Source organism: Pteropus alecto, unplaced genomic scaffold (genome assembly GCF_000325575.1).
Source record: "Pteropus alecto unplaced genomic scaffold, ASM32557v1 scaffold237, whole genome shotgun sequence".
NCBI lineage: Eukaryota > Metazoa > Chordata > Mammalia > Chiroptera > Pteropodidae > Pteropus > Pteropus alecto.
The window spans coordinates 513,858-533,287 of NW_006440624.1; the positions used below are offsets into that span (position 1 = coordinate 513,858).

At 34.3% G+C, this 19,430-nt stretch overlaps 2 protein-coding genes across 4 annotated transcripts in view; one reads left to right on the forward strand and one right to left on the reverse strand.

Moving 5' to 3' along the window:
* The window catches only part of RUFY3 (RUN and FYVE domain containing 3), a 67,828-nt gene extending 61,092 nt beyond the window's left edge, over positions 1-6,736 (forward strand). For both annotated transcript variants that reach the window (XM_006917285.3, XM_006917284.3), the window contains exons 15-18: positions 365-429; positions 2,682-2,709; positions 3,492-3,560; positions 5,305-6,736. In XM_006917285.3, the coding sequence (XP_006917347.1) occupies positions 365-429; positions 2,682-2,709; positions 3,492-3,560; positions 5,305-5,448 (306 nt within the window). In that variant the 3' untranslated portion in view covers positions 5,449-6,736. The remainder of the gene's footprint in view (positions 1-364; positions 430-2,681; positions 2,710-3,491; positions 3,561-5,304) is intronic.
* Positions 6,737-11,123: 4,387 nt separating this feature from the next.
* The window catches only part of GRSF1 (G-rich RNA sequence binding factor 1), a 32,280-nt gene continuing 23,973 nt past the window's right edge, over positions 11,124-19,430 (reverse strand). For both annotated transcript variants that reach the window (XM_025050561.1, XM_015593508.2), the window contains exons 7-10: positions 18,838-18,959; positions 17,596-17,731; positions 17,150-17,225; positions 11,124-16,042 (exon numbers count right to left, since the gene is read on the reverse strand). In XM_025050561.1, coding sequence (XP_024906329.1) covers positions 17,176-17,225; positions 17,596-17,731; positions 18,838-18,959 — 308 coding nt within the window. In that variant the 3' untranslated portion in view covers positions 11,124-16,042; positions 17,150-17,175. The remainder of the gene's footprint in view (positions 16,043-17,149; positions 17,226-17,595; positions 17,732-18,837; positions 18,960-19,430) is intronic.

Consider the following 19,430-nt stretch of genomic DNA (forward strand, 5'->3'; position numbering starts at 1 on the left):
TATTTATGTATATAATTATATATAATATCTTTTTCTTCTAAGAAGTAACTGATACCTTGAGCCCACTTTTCAAGTAAAAAGATACATTTTGAATTTTATTTGAATCTCAAGAATTAAAGAAAATATCCACTGTGAAAACCATTTCTTGCAAACTGTATCATAATAATTTGTTAAGAAACTACTTGGAACAAAGAATGAGGAAAAATATCTTGAAAGTTAAATTCCTTCCCTAAAAACAAACAAACAAACAAAAAACCCGCTTAGCTTTATACCGAAGCTAACACAATACAGAAAAAAAAATGTCTGCAACATCATCGTTTAGCTTTCTGAATAATTAATAAATCGGGCTGTTTTCTTTTGGCAGGATGGGAAGCACAAAATTCAAGAGGAAAATGTTAAACTAAAAAAGCCCCTGGAAGAAAGCCACAGGTGTTTGTTAATAAAGTATTAACTAAGATATAAAGTTATTTTGCATTGATGGGAAAGAGGGAGCTTTTACTATACATTGGCAATGACACAAGACTGGACATTGACTTGTAATATTAATATTTTAGAAAGATAATTTGAAAGGAAAGTGAGTAAATAATAAACCAAGTAAATATTGTAACATATTAAACTAAACCCATTTAGTCCATTTGAGAAAAAAAGAAGGGTGATCAAACTGGCCTGACTCTTAGCTGGTTAATCCTAAAACTCCAATTATCACTTAAAAGTATTTCTAATCTTTGCTGGATTGGTATCACAAGATAATGAAGCATAAGTCATAGCACTTCTGAGGTTCTTAATGCACTTGAGTATAATTTGTTTCCACCTGTGTGCTAAGGCAGCTGTGTTTCAAATCCTCTAATGCCCCTATTTCCTTTCTCTTCAGGGTCTCAAACAGTTGGACTTTATTCCTTTTTCTTAATTCTTCATCTGATTTGCTCACTATGAAGAGCATAGGATTGTTTCCAGTAAATTGACGTTTAACAATTATGTATATTAGCATACAGGTATATAACAAAATATTATATAGTGCCACTGCATTGAAAAAACAAAATAGGTCCAACTACTTGAAATTCTGGAAAAGGCAAAATCATGGAGACAGTGGTTGCCAGGGGTATGGATGAATGAATAGACAGAGCACAGAGGTTTTTTTAAGACAGTGAAAATACTCTGTATAATACTATAGTGATAGGTACATGTCATTATACATTTGTCCAAACCCATAGAATGTACAAACCAAAAGTGAACCCCAGGGTGAACTATGGACTTGGAGTAATCATGATGTGTCAACGTAGGTTCATCAGTTGTAACATCGTGTACCACTGTGGTGCAGAATGTTGATATTGGGGGAGGGTAGGAGGGTGAGTGGAATATATGGTAAATCTACTTTCTGCTCAATTTTCCATGAACCTAAAACTGCTCTAAAAATATTGTCTATATAACAGCCAAAAAAAAATAAAAGGTTAGTAATAAGGAAAGATATCTTAGAAGGGTTTTAAGGGAACTGTACAGTGTAGTTTTTGGAGTCTGTCCCTGTCCAGGCTTTAATGCCTTAAGAATGATTCCAAAGTCTTTAAATTTTTTCCCAAAGAGTATGGTCCAATCCAGGACCAACCTTAAACTACAGTTCTGCATGGGCCATAGAAGGGAACTAGAAAGGCCGTAAAATTAACCAGGACCTGAAAGTACATTTCAGAGTCAGCCTCGTTCCATACTAAAATCAAGTCACTATCAGGAGTGTCTTACATGCCAGATTCTGACTTAGGCCCTGGAAATATAAGACAATACAACCTTGTAATTATATTGTGTTCTGCAGCTTGAACATGTATTTCACATTCATTATCTCCTTACAAATTTAATTCTCCTTAGAAAAATTTAATCATCTATCCCTACTTTACAGATGAGAAAGCTTGAAAAGTGCACAGAGGCTAGGTGGCACACCCATGTTGCCTCTACTTATCCTGTCTTCCCTTTTTAAGTCTCGTGTCTCTGCACTATATAATAGCTACTTCCAAGACCTGTGCTGGCCTGAACCAGTCTTACGACAGTCTCAGTCTTCCTGGGATTGTGGTCCAAGGAACAGCTGAAAACCTGGTCACAGTGGTGGTCAAACTGCCACTCGACCAAAGCGAATTGAAGCCACTGTAGATCTGTGGTACATTTTCCCTAGAACTGAAAGTAGACTTTGCTTTCCTCTTTAAGTTCTGTTTCAAGTTGGGAAAATCAGGGTTAGCTCAGCTGAGTCTCATGAAGAACTATTTCAACCTGAATGGGTCCTCATGTGACCATCTCATTCATTTCTTTTTCCTTGATTAATTTGCTAAAGTTCACATTTTAATAATATTGGGTGGGGGGGACTAATACATGACATAATAGATTTCTATAATATCAAGAAAAAAGCTATTAAAATGTGTGGCATTGGCGTTTTACAGGTTTGGAAAAATAAATACTATTTTCTTGGTAGTAAAAAGGAAACAAAATATAACTCAATCAATTTTTAAATAGGAACCATAGGATCAGATTCGAGCAATAGATTTAACAACCAAAATTTCCTCTCTTTAGAATTCAGTATTAGTGATTATATTGGTCCCCAAATCATAAAAGAACCATGGTATTGCTTTTTTTGTGCTTTTGAAATGATACAAATGGAAATGTAGTAAGTTGCTGTTTTTACTGGTTTTAATTTTTCATTCTAGGCTGCAGTCTCACCCTGTGGATGAACAGGTAACTGAGTCTGCTTTTCTAAAGCATCTTGTATAAATTACATAGTTGGCTATACCATGCCTGGCTATGAAAAAGGCAGAGTGGGCAGGAGATGCATGCAAACAGGCTTCTGTGTCCTGTCCTTTTAACAATGTCCTAAAAAACATGCATTTGCCTGAAACTCTCACAGGGAGTAGCACAGCTTTGAGAAATTTACTAAGTAAACAACAGTTCTCATTTCTTATTTGAAATTCTCTTTGACATACTATGAGACCTAAGAGAGCTCACCATGCCTACCTTCCCCTTAGTTTTCCTTATATAAAATGGAGAGAAAAAATACTTCTTGATCATTTAGAAATATGCAAACAAATGGTTGTAAAATACTTTGCAGATAGTCTATGACAACCCCATGAGAAACATGATAAATGCTACTATATCTGAGTCACCTATGTCATTTATCTATTAGGATATAAAATTAAGCTTTCCATTCTCCATGGCAGAGCAAGACAAGATGGATGGGGCTTTTTTTTTAACTTTTTGTTTTACATTTATATATTTGAATTTTCTTTCTATAAATAAAATCACGTTACTTTATTATGAAAATTAAAAGAGCTCCAAGGTTGATGGTAGTATTATCAGAGTTGTATTAAGGTGGTGGGACTGTATGTAATTTGTTTCTTTAGTTTCCATATAGTCTGTAGTGTGGTTTTGTTAATGTTAATTTTATAACTAAAAAAAAATGCACATTCTGAAAGTAATATTCTGGGGCTAAGGGAAACTAACTGGCTTGTTATGTGGTTTAGGATCAACCGCTGCTCTCTGAAAAGTCACAGATGTGTCAGCTATGCCAGCAAGATGGCAACCTAACAAAGGTAATGGTGGTGAGAAATGAACAGGCTCTTCACCCACCACTGGTCCCTTCTAATAAATAATAGGGATTTTGCTGTGTAGAGTGCAGAAAATGGAGACAAAATCAAAAGGAGGAAGCATTTATTGTGTACCTATTTCAGTCATAGTGAATCATGGTAGTAAATCCCTGTTAAATATAAACAACTAAAATAATTTAAAACAAACATAAGTTTATAAATATTTGTTGAGTGCTTACTGTGTGGAATGTGCTATTCCATGTGCTAGAGAAAGAGTAATGAACAAAGTGTAGACCAAGTCCTGTTCTTGCGAAGTTTATGTCCTTTGTGCCATCACTTTATAGATGAAGAACCTTGGGCTCAGAGATATTAAGTATATTTCCCAAAGTTACTCAAGCCATAAGTGGTAAAGCTGAGATGCAACCTGACTTTGGCTCCAAAGTCTGCACTCTTAAAAACCTCCATCCTTCAAATGGATAAGCTAGGTTTGGGGGAGGGGCGTAGTTTGAATTATTTGGAGAAACAGCCTCTGAGAGAGAAATGAGCTCTCTCCAATAAACCACTTGTTTTCAGATTCTCAAGGGACTCTGCCTAAGCACTTTCCCAGTTTGTTATCCCAGAGTAGGCAGAGTGAAGGAAGCACTGAAAAAGAATGTCTGCGATGCCTCATCTGTGCTTTGCTCACAGTAGTACCCCCCCAGCATCTAATACGGTGCCCAGCTCACAGTAGAGCCTCAAGAAATCTCATGGACAAAGGAGTGTAAGAAACAAGTGCTTGGAAGAGAGAAGGAAACATGCACAAATTCTGGATCACAACCTGCCTACCACCATTTGTGATCATGCTGAATTTTAATAAGCAAAATTATAATACGGCCTAGTCTTAAATTAGCAGAATCAGATAAAGATGAACTGCCTTCATAGAATTGGAAGTTGTGATTATAGAAATATGTTCCAAAATAGAAGAAACAGCTAATCTAATTCTGGCTTTTCTAAGTAGTAGGTCAGAGGAAAATTCTTCCCTGGCTTTTAAATATGTGATCCCCTACCTCCACTGCACCCTCAGGAAGATGAATTGTTTGGGAGATTATTCATAGGTGATATGACTCTTCACAGCTTTTGTAGGGGAATGTTGGAGCTACATGTGCACCACCCTACCACAGTCTTAACAGTGACAGTGTTAAAGACCTCATGATGTCCTACTGCTTGGCCTCTAAAAATTCAAAATACTTAATAAAGAGATGTAATTCTCCTAAACACAGGATGTAGGAAGCTGTTCTGCTGCACTGGTATCCCAAAGATGTGCTTGTAGAGCATCACAGGAAAGCATTAAGCACAGCAGTGTCTTAGGAATTAACTTTCAGTTTATGCTCAGCAAATTTTTTAATCTTAGGCTGGCTACCCAATCCACTGCTAAGTCACTGCCTGCCTTACTTGGAGTATGCTTAGGTACTTGCAAACTAATTTTAGAATTTGCCTACCTAACTGACTATAGTGAATGAGAGTATATGTTCTAAAGAATTTGTATTATCTGTACTTATTATTCTGTATCACTACTTCTCTTCATTTAGATCTAAGAACTAGACTGTAAGCCTGTAAGCTCCTATGTAGACAGACTGTGTTTAGTCAGATACATTCAGTCAATACTTGATTAGGTATTGAGCATTTATCGTATTCAGCCTTTTACATCCCATGCATCCTTATGCCTGCCTTACTCTTCTATTCCCTACCTAACCTCCACTTCTCCTTGTAGAATGTTTGTAAGAACTGCAGAGGAACCTTCTGTAATGCCTGTTCAACAAACGAACTGCCTCTTCCTTCAAGTATCAAGCCTGAGCGAGTTTGCAATCCCTGTCACGAGCATCTAATAAAACAGTATTCCAATAGCCCATCGTAAGACTGGAGGATGAGACCTGGAGCAAAATCTCTCCCTGTGTTAGATATCGGGACTCCCTAGAGCCCAGCTCTTAACATCAACTTGAGCCAGAAGGAATGATTTAAATAAACCAGGTCCAGGGAGAAAAAGGCAATGGTTGGGGGTGCTGGAAATTTTGCACATTTTCCCTCATGAACTATAATGAATAAATGCTACTCAGTTGAGCCTCTCTCTTCTAAATCTAAACAACCCCACTTTGAAGGGTTTATTTTATAACATGTCTTTGGAATGGCTGCTCACTTTTATGAATAATGATAATACTGGGATAGATATAATAGAAGAGAAGGTCCTTAGATAAGAATAAAAAGGAAAATAATCTTCTTTATTACAGTTGCATATTCAAGGGAGAAAGATAAATGTTAACAGATCAAAATGACAGATGTTAGATATTTTCCCAGGTGCTGCTAGATGTAAACATTGTCTCCTTTTCACTCCCAGTAACTACCTCTTTAAAGTATCTTGATCAAACTGTGAACCCAGACTCAGGGAAAAGAAATTAGAGTAATATAAATTCTGAATGTACTTAAAACATTATAATATATTAGAGTTTCAGGACCAGAATTTTCTGGTCATGGCTTGCTAGTGTTTTCATTATCAGAATGAGGAGGAGGAACATTTGCTGTTTTTCCATTTAATGACTTCAAAAGTAAATATCTCCCCTTTTCAAAGTCACCTACTACAAAACAACTCTCTTCCCCAATCCCTCCCTCCCTCCTTCTCCAAGTCATAATGGAAATTGTTAAGAGTTTCAAAGATAGGTGTTGACTTTTACAGATAAGCATTGAAAGCAAAGCTAAGTCAGGTGTAAAGTAAAACATTTAATTTGTCCGTGGCTGAGAACAATTAGCTCAGAATATTTATTAAATTCTTTCTTGAATAAGGGATTCCTTAATCTGAGCCAAGAATTAGAACTGGTAGTTTCGTGGCAAGTATGAGACACAAACATCTTTTAGTAACAAGCCCTATGGAGGAAAAGAGGGAAGTGCATTCAGCAGAGGAAGTAAAGAAATGGTATATGCTATTCTGATTATGTTATGTGTGTCTAGATCGTTTGATTTGAATTAAGACCTAAGAAGATAAAATTCTGTAACTGGTTTAGAATTCTGAGGTGGAAACATCCTGGAACCGTGGTATTTGATAAATTCTATCTCCTGAAAAGGGTTACAGCCCAAGAAAGAGTTATTTCCTAAGTCTGGCCTTTTACTTGGTGAAGCTGAGTTTTAAGGAAAAATAAAACACAATAATTTTAGCCTGGTTTGTTGTCTTTTTTTCCCCTTTAAAATATATTTGTGATTCTTCATTATCCTTATTTTTGGCTACCTATATGTATCAGCAGTGTTCTAGGTGCTACAGATAATCTGAGGAATTCAGGAATTACCCTACATTAGCAAAAGTTATTTTATAATTAGTTTTGAATTAAGTTGAAAAGAGGCAGTGGACGATACATGGACTATACGGTAGAATAAGTAATTAGCTACTTGAGATTTTAGTTTGAATCACACATAAGCTATTTAGCCTTTTTTTTTTTTCTTTAAACAAAGCTCCAAAGATCTGTTATTAGTGTAGCCGCCCACAAAAGCAGGGGGACCAAGTCACAAACACCTTGACTTAATATTAGGCCTATCTTACTTAAAAATTGTGCTTTCCACCATTTACGATAGCATCAACAAGAATAACATTTAGGAATAAACTTAAGAGGCAAAAAATGTGTACACTGAAAACTATAAAACATTGTTTAAAAAAAGTAAAGATACCAATAAATGGAAAGATACCCTGTGTTCATGAATTGAAATACTCGATATTGTTAAGATGTCAATACTACCAAAAGCCATCTATAGAGTCAATGTAATCTCTCTCGAAAAATCCTAATTGTTTTGCAGAAAGACACAGGCTTCCTAAAATTCATATGGACTTAAGCGGCACTCAAATAGCAAAAAAAAAAAAAAAAAAAAAAAAAATCTTGAAAAAGAACAAAGTTGGAAGTCTCACATTTCCTGATTTGAAAACTTAACTACAAAGCTACAGTGATATAAAAATAGAATGATACTGGCATAAAAAGACATAGAGATCAATGGAATAGAATAGAGCCTGACATTAAACCCTCACATGTATGTCCAAATGATTTTTGACAAGAGCGCTAAGACCATTCAATGGGGAAAGGACAGTCTTCAACAAATCATGTTGCAAAAACTGGATATCCACATGCGAAAAAAATGAAGTTGGACCTTTATAACATACAAAAAATTAACTCCAATTGGATCAATGACATGAACATAAGAGCTAGAACTATAAAACTCTTAGAAGAAAACAGATTTGTGGCATTGGATTTAGTAATAGTTTCTTGGATAAGACAACAAATACATAATAGGCAACAAGAAAAAAATAAGTAAGTTGGACTTCATCAAAATTAAAAACTTCTGTGGAGAAAGTGGAACCCCTGTGCACTGTTGTAGCAATGTAAAATAGTGCACCCACTGTGAAAACAGTATTATAGTTCCTAAAGAAATTAAACATGAAATTGCCCCGTAACAGTGATTCCCTTTCTGGGTATATACCCAAAAGAAGTGAAAGCAGGGACTTGAACAGATATTTATACACCCATGTTCACAACAGCATTATTCACAATAGCCATAGGTGAAGCACCCCAAGTGCCCAATGAGCAATGAAGGGATAAACCAAACATAGCAATCCATAACAATGAAATATTCAACCTTGAAAAAGGAAATTGTGACACATACTACATGGATAAAACTTGAGGACTTAATAAGCCAGTCAGAAGGACAAATATGTGATTCCAATTGTATGAGGTACCTAGAGCAATCAAATTCAAAGGCAATGTAGAATGGTGGTTTCTGGGGTTAGAGGGGTGTGGAATGGGTGGAATTTCAGTTTGGGAAGATGAAAAAGTTCTGATGGTGGTAGTGTTTGCACAATCTAAGTGTACTTAATGCCACAAAAATGTACACTTGAAAATGGTCGTTACGTACATTTTACTATATTTAAAAATCATGCTTTCCAGAAGGATACAGAAAGTAATTAGACATGTATGCATATATGGGTTGGCACACAGACATATTGCTGTCTGCTGAGGGGACCCGAAAGCCGACACTCCATGAGTTCATGCTGATACAAAGGATTAAATGAGGGGAGGGGTAAATGGCACATCTCCTATATAGAAAAATTCTAAATAACTTATGTAACTACTGTTCTTTCAAGGAGATGGATTCTAACTCCCCAACTCTCGAATGTGGGCTGTTTAGTAACTTGCTTTAAAAAAAAAAAAAGTATCGAAACAGAAAATAGGAACTTTAGAATAACCTAGCAAACATTGTCTAGGCCAGGTGGTCAAAATTCACATCAGTGACATGTCATGTTGATTTGAGTCCTTGATAAGATGCAATAAGAATGACACCTTTGTGATTTCTCCCGCAAACCTATAACCCCAGCCTAACCATGAGAAAAACCTCAGAAAATCTCAATTGAAGGACATTTTACAAATTACTTGACCAGTAGTCCTTGTCAGTCATTAAAAGCAAAGTCTGAGGTTGAGAGAGGATGACTAAATGTAAAAAGTGGGATCCTGGAGCAAAAAGGATATTAGGGAAAAGCTAATAAAATCTGATTTAAGTGTGGAATTGAGTTAGTGGTAACATACCGACATTAGTTGTGACAAATATACTGTAGCAATGTATGGTACAATAGGGAAATTAGGTGAAATGTATATCCAAGAATTGTTTTTGCAACATTTTTGTATATCTAAAACTATTCTGAAAGTTTAAAGAAATTTGTGCTTTCATACTCAAAAGAACTATAGGTCTGACCTAATAGAACTTGACTGAACTCCCTGAATGCAGTTTATTTCCAAATAGAATCTAAGGATTTTCTCTAGCATGAAGATTTTAAATCAGATTTATAGCTCAGCATAAGGTCCCTTGTTCATTATTTATAGTCAAATTATAAAAACATATGATGAAATTCTTAAAGGGAATTTATTCTGCGAAAGGTGTGGCCTAGTGACTTTGAAGTAGCTCTTGGGGCACTGTCTATGACAGTCTCATTTCAGCTTTGCTCAACAGAAAATGACCAGCCTTTTTATCAAAAAGTAGTCAGTTTTGATTTATAGTAAAAAGTCTTTCAAATAACTTAACCTAATATATTTCCCTAAATGTTCTCCCAGGTCAAATGATTCTTAAGACATTTGTTGGGTTATGGATTGTCAATTACTGAGGTCTTGATTTTAATGCATTATTTGGTTAAGAAATTTTGTAAGCATGTATCAGTCTACCAAATCAGAAATCAAGGGCCTCATGAGCACAATTTCTACACCTACAATAAGACAACCTTTATTCAGCTTATTTTGAAATGTAAAATGAGTTAACAGAACCAGTGTGATCTGTTGTAAGCATTGCTGAGGATGTCACATCCTAAGATTTAATAATTAAGCATGGTAAAGAGAGAGATCTCAGGCTTCCAGTGGGCAGGTAGGTGGAAAAGCTGTGCAAGACTTCAGGCAGCAATACTGCCTTACTATTTTGGGGTGCTGCTTTCTGGCACAATAGTATCACTCACACTCACCTAGATTTATCACAAATAATTTACTCTTGTAAATTAGAGTAGGTTAAAAATTAGCCCGGTAGTATCACTTGTATTTCATCTGCTTTCCTGGAGGGCAAGAAATGGAATTACAGCTAGTCTATTACAAATTGTAAATTAACTGTTTCTCTTTGCTCTTGGTCTTTATTCCCAAACATCATTGTCAAGTGGCAAAAATAAAGGTTGAGAGCTTCTTTATTTCAGTTAGAACCAGGTATGTTTTGGGACAAGTCTTTGAATATACAGTGATGTTTTATCTGTGAGCTTCAAATTTAGTCTGGGTCATTTGAAAAGCTTATTATTAAATGTATCTTGATGATCCTTATTTCACTGAGCCCATCCATATTCTAGAACCTACCTTGGCCATACACCTTCATGCCTTATCAGGTGCTTTCAAAATAATTTCACTGGATGTCTGATTCTGACACAAAACCAAGAAGCCATAAAGAGGAAGATTTAAGAATTCCACCACCCAAAAAGTTCTATCATGATAAGCAGAGATAAACTGGGAAGGAAAGGTACTTAAAGCTAGCTCATTGCAAGAATAAAAGGCTCCTACTAATTAGACGAAGACCAAACACAATAGAAAAGTGTTCAATGACAGGCAAAAAGCAAAATTCAGACTGTAGAAATCTCTGTAGGTTAATCATTTCTTCAACAAATAAGGCAAAAAGAAATGAAAGAGGAAACATATAGATTAAAAGAAATAGGAAACAAGCACTCCAACTTCACTAAAGATTATTTGACCAATAAGCTTATGAAAAAATGCTCAATATCGATTGTCACAGAAAGCAAATTACAACCACAATGGGATACCACTCCACGTAGTATGGCTAAAATTATAGGATGACACCACCAAATGGTGAGGATGTAGACCTACTGGAACTCTCGTATAGTTTGTGGGTGTGTGAAACAGGAAGACCACTTTGAAAAAGGTATGTCAATTTCTAGCAAAATTTAAAATATATCCATCTTACAACTCAGGATATTCCTCTAAATAGTTACCCAAAAGAAATTAAAACATAGTTCCACAAAAAGGCACAAGAGGTTCATAGCAACTTTATTCATAATAGCCAAAAACTGGAAACAGCCAATTGTCCTTCAGTTGTTCTCCTAACAAGTGAAAGGTTAAATAAACTGGAATATCCACAGAATGGAATCCTGCTTGGCAATGAAAAGAAACAAAGGGCTGAAACACATAGATGAATCTCAAAATATGCCAAGTTAAAGAAATTTACAGAAGAATACATACTGTATGATTCCAGTTAAATGAAGTTCTAGAATAGGCCAAACTAATCTATGGTGAAAACAAAATTCTAACAGGGAGAAAGGATAGGAGAGATGTAGGAATTGACTGAGTAAACAAACTTTCTAATGAGATGGAAACATTCCATTGTTTCCCAGGGGTTTGGGTTACAAGTTGTACATCACATTCATCAAATGGTACATTTAACATTTGTTCACTTCACTGTAAATTTTACAAGAAAAAATTCTTTAACAATATGTATGCCAAAAAGCTTACAAGTATAAACATTTACAACTTTCTTTGACACCCATTGAAAAAAAAAAAAAAAGAGATTGATGGATGCAGAGGTAATGATAAAGAAAATATGGCAAAATGCGACTTGTAGAATCAAGGTGAGAGGTATAGCCATGTTGATAATTGAACTTTTATGTATGTTTCAAATTTATGTTTTAAAAAATAATGCAGAGGGGAAAAGGTGCAGTCACGAACTGCAATGCATGGACTATTGTTTAGATCCTGATTGAAATATTCTTTTTTAAAAATGACATTTCAGATAGATATTTGGTGATAAAAATATTAGTGTTTTTAGGAATTATATTTTTTTAAAAATCCTTTTTTAAAAGATATGTATACTGAAATACATACAGGTAAATGTCCTGGGTTTGCTTTAAAATTAATGATGATAAGTAGATGGGGATTGTAAGAGAAAAGAAAAATGGGAAAGGATATGAAGTGAATTCTCAGAAAAGGTAATCCAAAAGCTCCAAATGTGAAGAAATCCTACCTCAAAAGAGAATATCTACCTCAAAAGAAGAAATCCTACCTCAAAAAAGAAATTTGTTTTTTTAACCTGTCAAAGGTTTTTTAACTAGCAAGGAATAGACTGCTAATACACTGTGTTAGTGAAGCTATGGGGAAATGGGCACTTGCATTGCTGGTGCAAACTAAGAAAAAATATATATAAATTTAATTCTAGATATAAATTACAAGTGCACATACTCTGACCACTTACCCTACAGAGAAAATTTATGTACAAAATGACATAAATTTATACAAGGTAATTCATTTCAGCATTATAATAGCAAAAGATTGGAAACAATTTATATGTTCATTAGTAAGGGACAGGTTCCACTGCATACATCCATAATGTACAATCGTTTTAAAAAATGAGAAAGGATTTTATATACTGACAGAAAATGATCTTTAAGATATAGTAAATGGAAAAAAGGTACAGAACAGTATGTATAGTATACTCATTTATATTTTAAAAAGAAATGAAAATATTTATTTATCTACACGGTTAATATCACTGAAAGTTTACATTAGAAACTGATGACATGGTTACCTGAGAAGGGAATCTAAGTGGCTGAAGTACAGGATGGGAGAGAGACTGTTCACTGTGTTCCCTTTTGTATCTCTAGAATCTTATTTCATTCAAAAAATATAAATATAAAATTACTCATTTATTCTCAGATCATCATGGCTTAAGAACCAAACTAAATCTTCTTATATCCCTTCCTAAAATTCAATTAAGAAAACCACCCAATTAAAAAAGTGGGCAAAAGATCTGAAAAGAGATCTCACCAGACATTATGTAGATTCAAATAAACATATAATAAGATGCTCAACATCTTACATCACTATGGAATTGCAAATTAAAACAAGATACTGCTATACACTTATTAGGATAACTAAAATTCAAAACACTGACACCAAATTCTAGCAAGGATGACTTGCTTCAGGAATTCTCACTCATTGCTGGGAGTGCAAAATGGTACAGCCACCTTGGAAGACAGTTTGGAGGTTTCTTACAAAACTAAACAGTCTTACCACATGATCCAGCAATCGTATTCCTTGGTATTTACCCAAATTAGTTGAAATATTATGTATACACAAAAACCTACACATGAATGTTCATAGGAGCTTTATTCTCTTCCTACAAATTTCAAAGATTATTTTCTAATCTGCTGAATTTGGGGTGTGAGGGTAGAGTGGGAACTATTTCTACTACATTAGAACAATTTTCTTTTTTCAAAGCCCCTGGAATTTAGGCCTGCTTCTACTTAGGAAATTATGTCTGGAGATATACCATCTACTCTATAATACAAGTTCTACCAACTGAATGTGAACCCTTTCACATAATTTAGGGAAAACTCTCAAAACGATGGAATGTTTTAAATTATAAAATGAATAAGATGTAATGCAGAGAAAAATCTCCAAATGATAATCTGCTAATAAGGACTGTTTAGGGCAGAGAATGCCAACAGGGTGTGCTGACTACTAATAAACAGGGTCATTGCCTCCGAATGTCATGTAGATTGAAGTAGCTATCTCCTGCTTCTTCCTTCCTGCACTGAAGATGTAGTGAGAAGGATTTAGAACCTTCCACTCCATAGCAGACTCAGTCTCCCTTCCCAGCTGGCAGAATCCTCATTCACTTAGCCATAGTAGAGGGCCAAACATTCTAATTCTACTTAATTCTCTGCTATCAGTGAGTAGTATATCAGATTAGATCACACTCCTCAGCAATTTCCTCTGTGGTATCTACACACTTACTTATCAGAGTTCTCCCTTGCAATTCCTTGAGAAGTAGCTAGCTAAAACTAGATATGGGTAACCTGGCCATATCCAATCCTATTTTTGATAGCTTTACCACAAGATTATAAAGACAAACAGCTCACTGTCATTACTTCTTTCAATAGCAAATGATGACACAACATAGTTTTGTCAAATTTTGGGCGAAAATATGTCTTTTGATTGGATAGAAATAAGTGATTGCTTTTATTTTTTTTGTGCTTTCTATATTTGCCTTATCAGCAATCATTCATTTACTACCTTAAATTATGAGTAATAACTTACTAAATGAAGTACAGAAAAGTACATGAATTCATTAGATGACTTCCCCAGAATGGCGGCCACCTTTTATACTGAGAACTCAGCAACCAGTGTGGTAAGAAGACATACCCCTTCAAGCTTACCTACTACACAACTTTCTAATACTTTTGCTCTCATTCTTTTCCCAAAGATATGTAAATGAAACATCAACTTTAAAATAAAAAGCAAATGAATTCCTCACCAACCCCAATCTCAATAGACCTACAGATTTTTTCCACAGCAAATCTACTGCTAAAAGGAGAAAAGATCACATTCTAATAGATCGTACAGCTACAGACACCAGTTCTGACTGCTTAGTATACATACATAAAAACACATTTCCATCTAAGTAATACTGAAACTATAAAGCTGGTTAATTAAATCATGTTCTTATAGGATGATAAAAACAAACGTAACTAAAAGTTAATCATTTCTTCTTATAATAATATACCAGGACTTTATCTAATAAAAATATATTCATTTGATTCACACACTCCAAAATAAATCCTTTTAGGTAATCTTCAGCCTGAAACAAGCCTTCATTTATTGACTATTTACAATACAGTGATTTTGTATCTTAGCTGCTAATCAAAGATGGTTATATGTTGAGAGAAGACATACTCTCTCTACCAGATATCGCCTCTCAGAAACCTGTGCTAATTCAATTTTAAGAATTAGCATTACATCTCCTGGTAACTACATAGCAGTCGTCACCCTGAGAACAGGAACAAGGCAAAGAAAGTATACAGGACGTTGATTCTCCTACACAGGTGCACATAAAATTAGTTTATTAATGACTACATTTTGAAGCCAGCCATTTTTATCCAATATTTAAATAACGAGCTGTTTTAATATTAAAGCAGAAAGTACTGTCATAATGTGACAGAAGTACAGCTTTATCCATGAACCCTTCACACAATTATACATTAAATGCTATTTTTATTTAAGCAAGGCACCCCTACTTGTTCTAAAATATGGGATGTGCTACCCCACTGAAAAAGCAAATGAGGAGACTGAGATATCTAGAGCTGGTTTAAATTCAAGTGAAGCCATTAATGTCCTTACTAGTCAGGACTGTTTAACATGTCACTTTACAGGTTTGAGACTAACACCCTTACTATTTACCCAAAACCAAAAAAAAGGGGTGGGAGGTATATTAAGACAACTTTTAAGTTGAGACTAGAATTTCTTCAAGTATACAGGCATTAATGTTAAATGCCTTTAGCACAAGGCTGAGAAGGCAAAACATTTCTGAAGATATGAAACGGTCAAATAGTTATTTACACTCACTAACCTGTAGTACTTACTTTTTTGTTTTGACTCTTTTTAATTCCTACCCCTAAGTCATCAAATACACCTAAAATTGTAGCTACTCTGCCAAACCATAATGGTTCAATGGTCTGAAGCCCTTCCTTGCTTTGGTGAGTTTTCAGTTAAAATAAATCAGCATTTTATTTCATAGGAAGTTTTATATCAGAGCTCTTAAACAAGTTCATTTTTAAAATGGGAGAAATATTTTAAAGGACAGTGGTGAATAAAAATACGCAGTCTTTACACTGGATAACACATCCTCTATGAAAACAAACTGTTTAATCGTATAAAATAAAAGACCAGATTTTAAATCAGATCCTAGACAGTTTAAACAAAAATTTAAATTTTGTGGTTTATTTAATCCCAAACTGAATATTTCCTTTTTCTTTCTAAACAGCCCACTATGGAAATTTTTTATAAGCAATTAACCAAAAATCCCAAAATCCTTTCTCTAGCAGTTGCTGCTAAAAATTCAAACTTTATATCCCATGTCCAAGAAAGATGTGCAAATGAAGTGCTTCTTGCTTTATCCTGAAAAAAGAAAAAATGTTGCATATTTACTAATAATGAAAAAGTGTTGCACACCTTCCCATACCATTTAAAATTATAAATTTAATAACTTTCTTTTCTTTCTGATTTCGTGCAACTTTTCTGACAAATCGATTAAGTTAAGGTAAAGAATATTAGTTAGGCATTATTATTTACAGCCTGGTACAAAGATAGGAGATTTTCAAAGTTGAGCACAGAATATATTTTACATAGATTTTAGCTAATATAAATATTTCATATCACAAGATTGTAGGACTTAGGCCCAAAAAATAGCCCATGACAACTATTGTAAAGAAATGCCCCATGTATTTTCAAGAAATCATTACAGTGAAGTGTCTCAAAGGAATGCACCACTACATGTAGAAATGATTACAATAAAACGTTAAAATATATAAAAATGTAATAATGTTATTAAAAGATTTTGTAAGGGGGAAAAAAGACACCACACAACACTGAGTCAAAAGAAAGGAAATTGAGACATATTTAGTAGATTTGTTACAGATAAATTAACCCTATGAAATCACATACTTCCTAGGACAACCATTTTCATAACACCATTTTAGGAAAAGAAACAGTGGTACATTAAGTGTATGTACACCTTGGTTTCAAATGTATCATTTTTAAACATCTTAAAAATATCTCAGAACTGAGGAAATGTGTCTAAATTTTATAGAAGAAAAGCTAACACACGACACATTTCCAGTGTACTATGATTTATAGCTACTGAAAGTGAAAAATTATTTTTAGGCATATAGAATGCAGAATGCTGAGACAGATGAAAAAATATTGCATGGGGAAAATGCTCAAAGCCACTGTACTATCATAATAAATTTTATTTCTCAGGAGAACGTCATCTTTTTATTGATGCTTCAATTACCATGCTTAGTTTCCTCTTTATTAAAAAGAGAACAGTTTCTACCATCCTACAAATTAGTGAACTAATGATTGATTTGTCATTAGTCAAATAATTTCCACAACTGAGTCTCTTAAATTTACCTTATTATCTGGAGTCCTTAGAAGTTTTATTTGTCAAATAATTTGTCAAATGATTTGTCAAATAATATCCACAACTGAATCTCTTAAATTTACCTTATTATCTGGAGTCCTTAGAAGTTTTATTTTCCCTTCGGACATGAATTCAGGAACAATTCAATATACCTATGTTCTGAGAATGACAAAAAAAAAAGATTCATTTCAAAAAGTTGAAAAGGCAGAAATAATATTGTACTAATATTGTAGCCATATTTCTTCTAGTTCAGACAGAAACTCAAACTCTTTGCCCATTCCTTTTCCTAATTAAAATAAGAAACAACAACAAAAATAATAAAAAAAATCCTAACTTGGGAGAGAAATACGCAGGCTAATTAGCAGACAAATAAATGCTTTTCATTATATGTTTCATCCTTTCTACATTTATTTTTAGTACTGAGAGAGCACAATTTTTCCAAAGAAATATTCTAGGCAAAATCCAAAACAGATTTGTGAGCAAAGACAGACAAGCAAAAATGACAATGAAAACCATGGGCAGCACTTACGAACATGGGACCGATCCTTGAGCATAGCTGCAACAGCATCCTCATGGGTATCGAAGTGCACATCAGCTTCTCCAGTGGCCTTCCCACTGGAACTGTATTCCATAGTGATTCTAACAGGCTTCAGTGGAGCAAAAAACTAAACGACAAACAAAGGAAGCCAAAAGGAACATAATCGCACTAGGCCTAATTTCTAGAAGTCTGGTGGCTCTGCATTTTTCTTTCAGACTTTGATTCATACACCGAATAAATTTGTTTTTAAGAAATCTCTTTAAGCAACAAAGTAAGTTACACATCTACCATCTCTTCTGGCTTTTCTGATTTTCTTAGAACTCGAGGTTCATTTCAAATATCTGTTCACAAAGAATTTGTAAATACTATACAAACAGTTCTCGACTTTTTTTATACCAACAAAGACCCGTTTTATTATACTTCCCATACACATCCTTCCTGTTTCTAAAGACTGTCCATCAAATACACTTCATTTCCTAATAATTCATTTTTACCATTTTTTAATTAGACACATACCTGATAACCAGTTTCTTCAGCACTACATAAACAAAGCTACCACACTGAGTGGTTATCATTCCAAACCAAAGCAACAGAATGTAATGCTTTAATGTGACTGCAACCTTCATTGAGGTAAAGTTCTGATACCTATTAGGCTTTCTGAAATAATGAAGACAATGCTGAGGCCCCACTACTAACTGAAGACTCTAGGTTTAGACTTGCCTTAAGTATATGTCCTCAAGTTCATAAAGTCAGTAAGGGCTTTGTTGTTTTGTCTTTTCAGTTACAAAATAAGAATATATTTTTAATTCCTTTTCTCAAAAATTAGGGAATCCTGATGCAGCAAGGCTACAAGCTCTAATGAAAGCTCCAGGCATTAAGGAGTACTGGATTTTTGTCTCGTATATAACTGCTCGGTGAAAAATTCCTTCTGAGTCTGTTTTCTAAACTCGAAACTGAATGGGTTGAATGAATTTAGAAAAAAGCAAAATTTCTTACTTTGAATATTAAACTTATATTGTTTTGCATCCATTACACATTTGACCTTAAAATGTAGTAAAACCCGTACTTCTCAGGTAAAGAAAGAAAAAAGAAGCCCCCACAACCATAGAGATGCCGTCTTACTGTCCAAAGATAATACTGAATTTTTCTTCTTTACGTTCCCCAAATTAATAAAGTTCAATTTTAGAACTTTTGTTTCAATCTATTGAGACTAGATATCTTACTGCCACCCACGTTTATAATATCTTGGGCATTGGCTTGGAAAGGCAATCCTCTCATGTGAACAAAATGTAGTGAAGACGTAGTTCCAAAATCAACAGCCTCTGGAAGCTTTTCTGACATCTCCTTAGGCAATTCTGAGAAGTGGAACAAAAAGTACTGTCAAGAATAGAAAAACTTCAAGAGTAATTAACAGATTGCAATTAGGTATGACCTTTATGTCAAAATCCTCAATTTCTCTTGAACCAGTAAAAAGAAGGGCTTTAATTTTAAAAACCAAATGATATGAAATTTCTGCCACCTTATATCACCTGAACACCCATAAGGATTTAATGTTTCAATCCATTACCAGATTACAAAAGAACATCTTTCTATAAGAACAAAGAGAAGGAAAAATTATTATCGAAAAAATAAAGGCAAGAAAAACTTTCTGGGTTATAAGCACTAAAAAGTAAATAAATAAATAAATATAGTAATGAAATAATCTCAGGGCACCAGTTTAAAAATAATTATCAAACTTCGAAGATTGCGAATGTTGCTTTGGAGTTAGGAATCAAAGAAATAATTACAGAGGCAAACAAAACTCCTCATTTCAGTTAACATTCCTG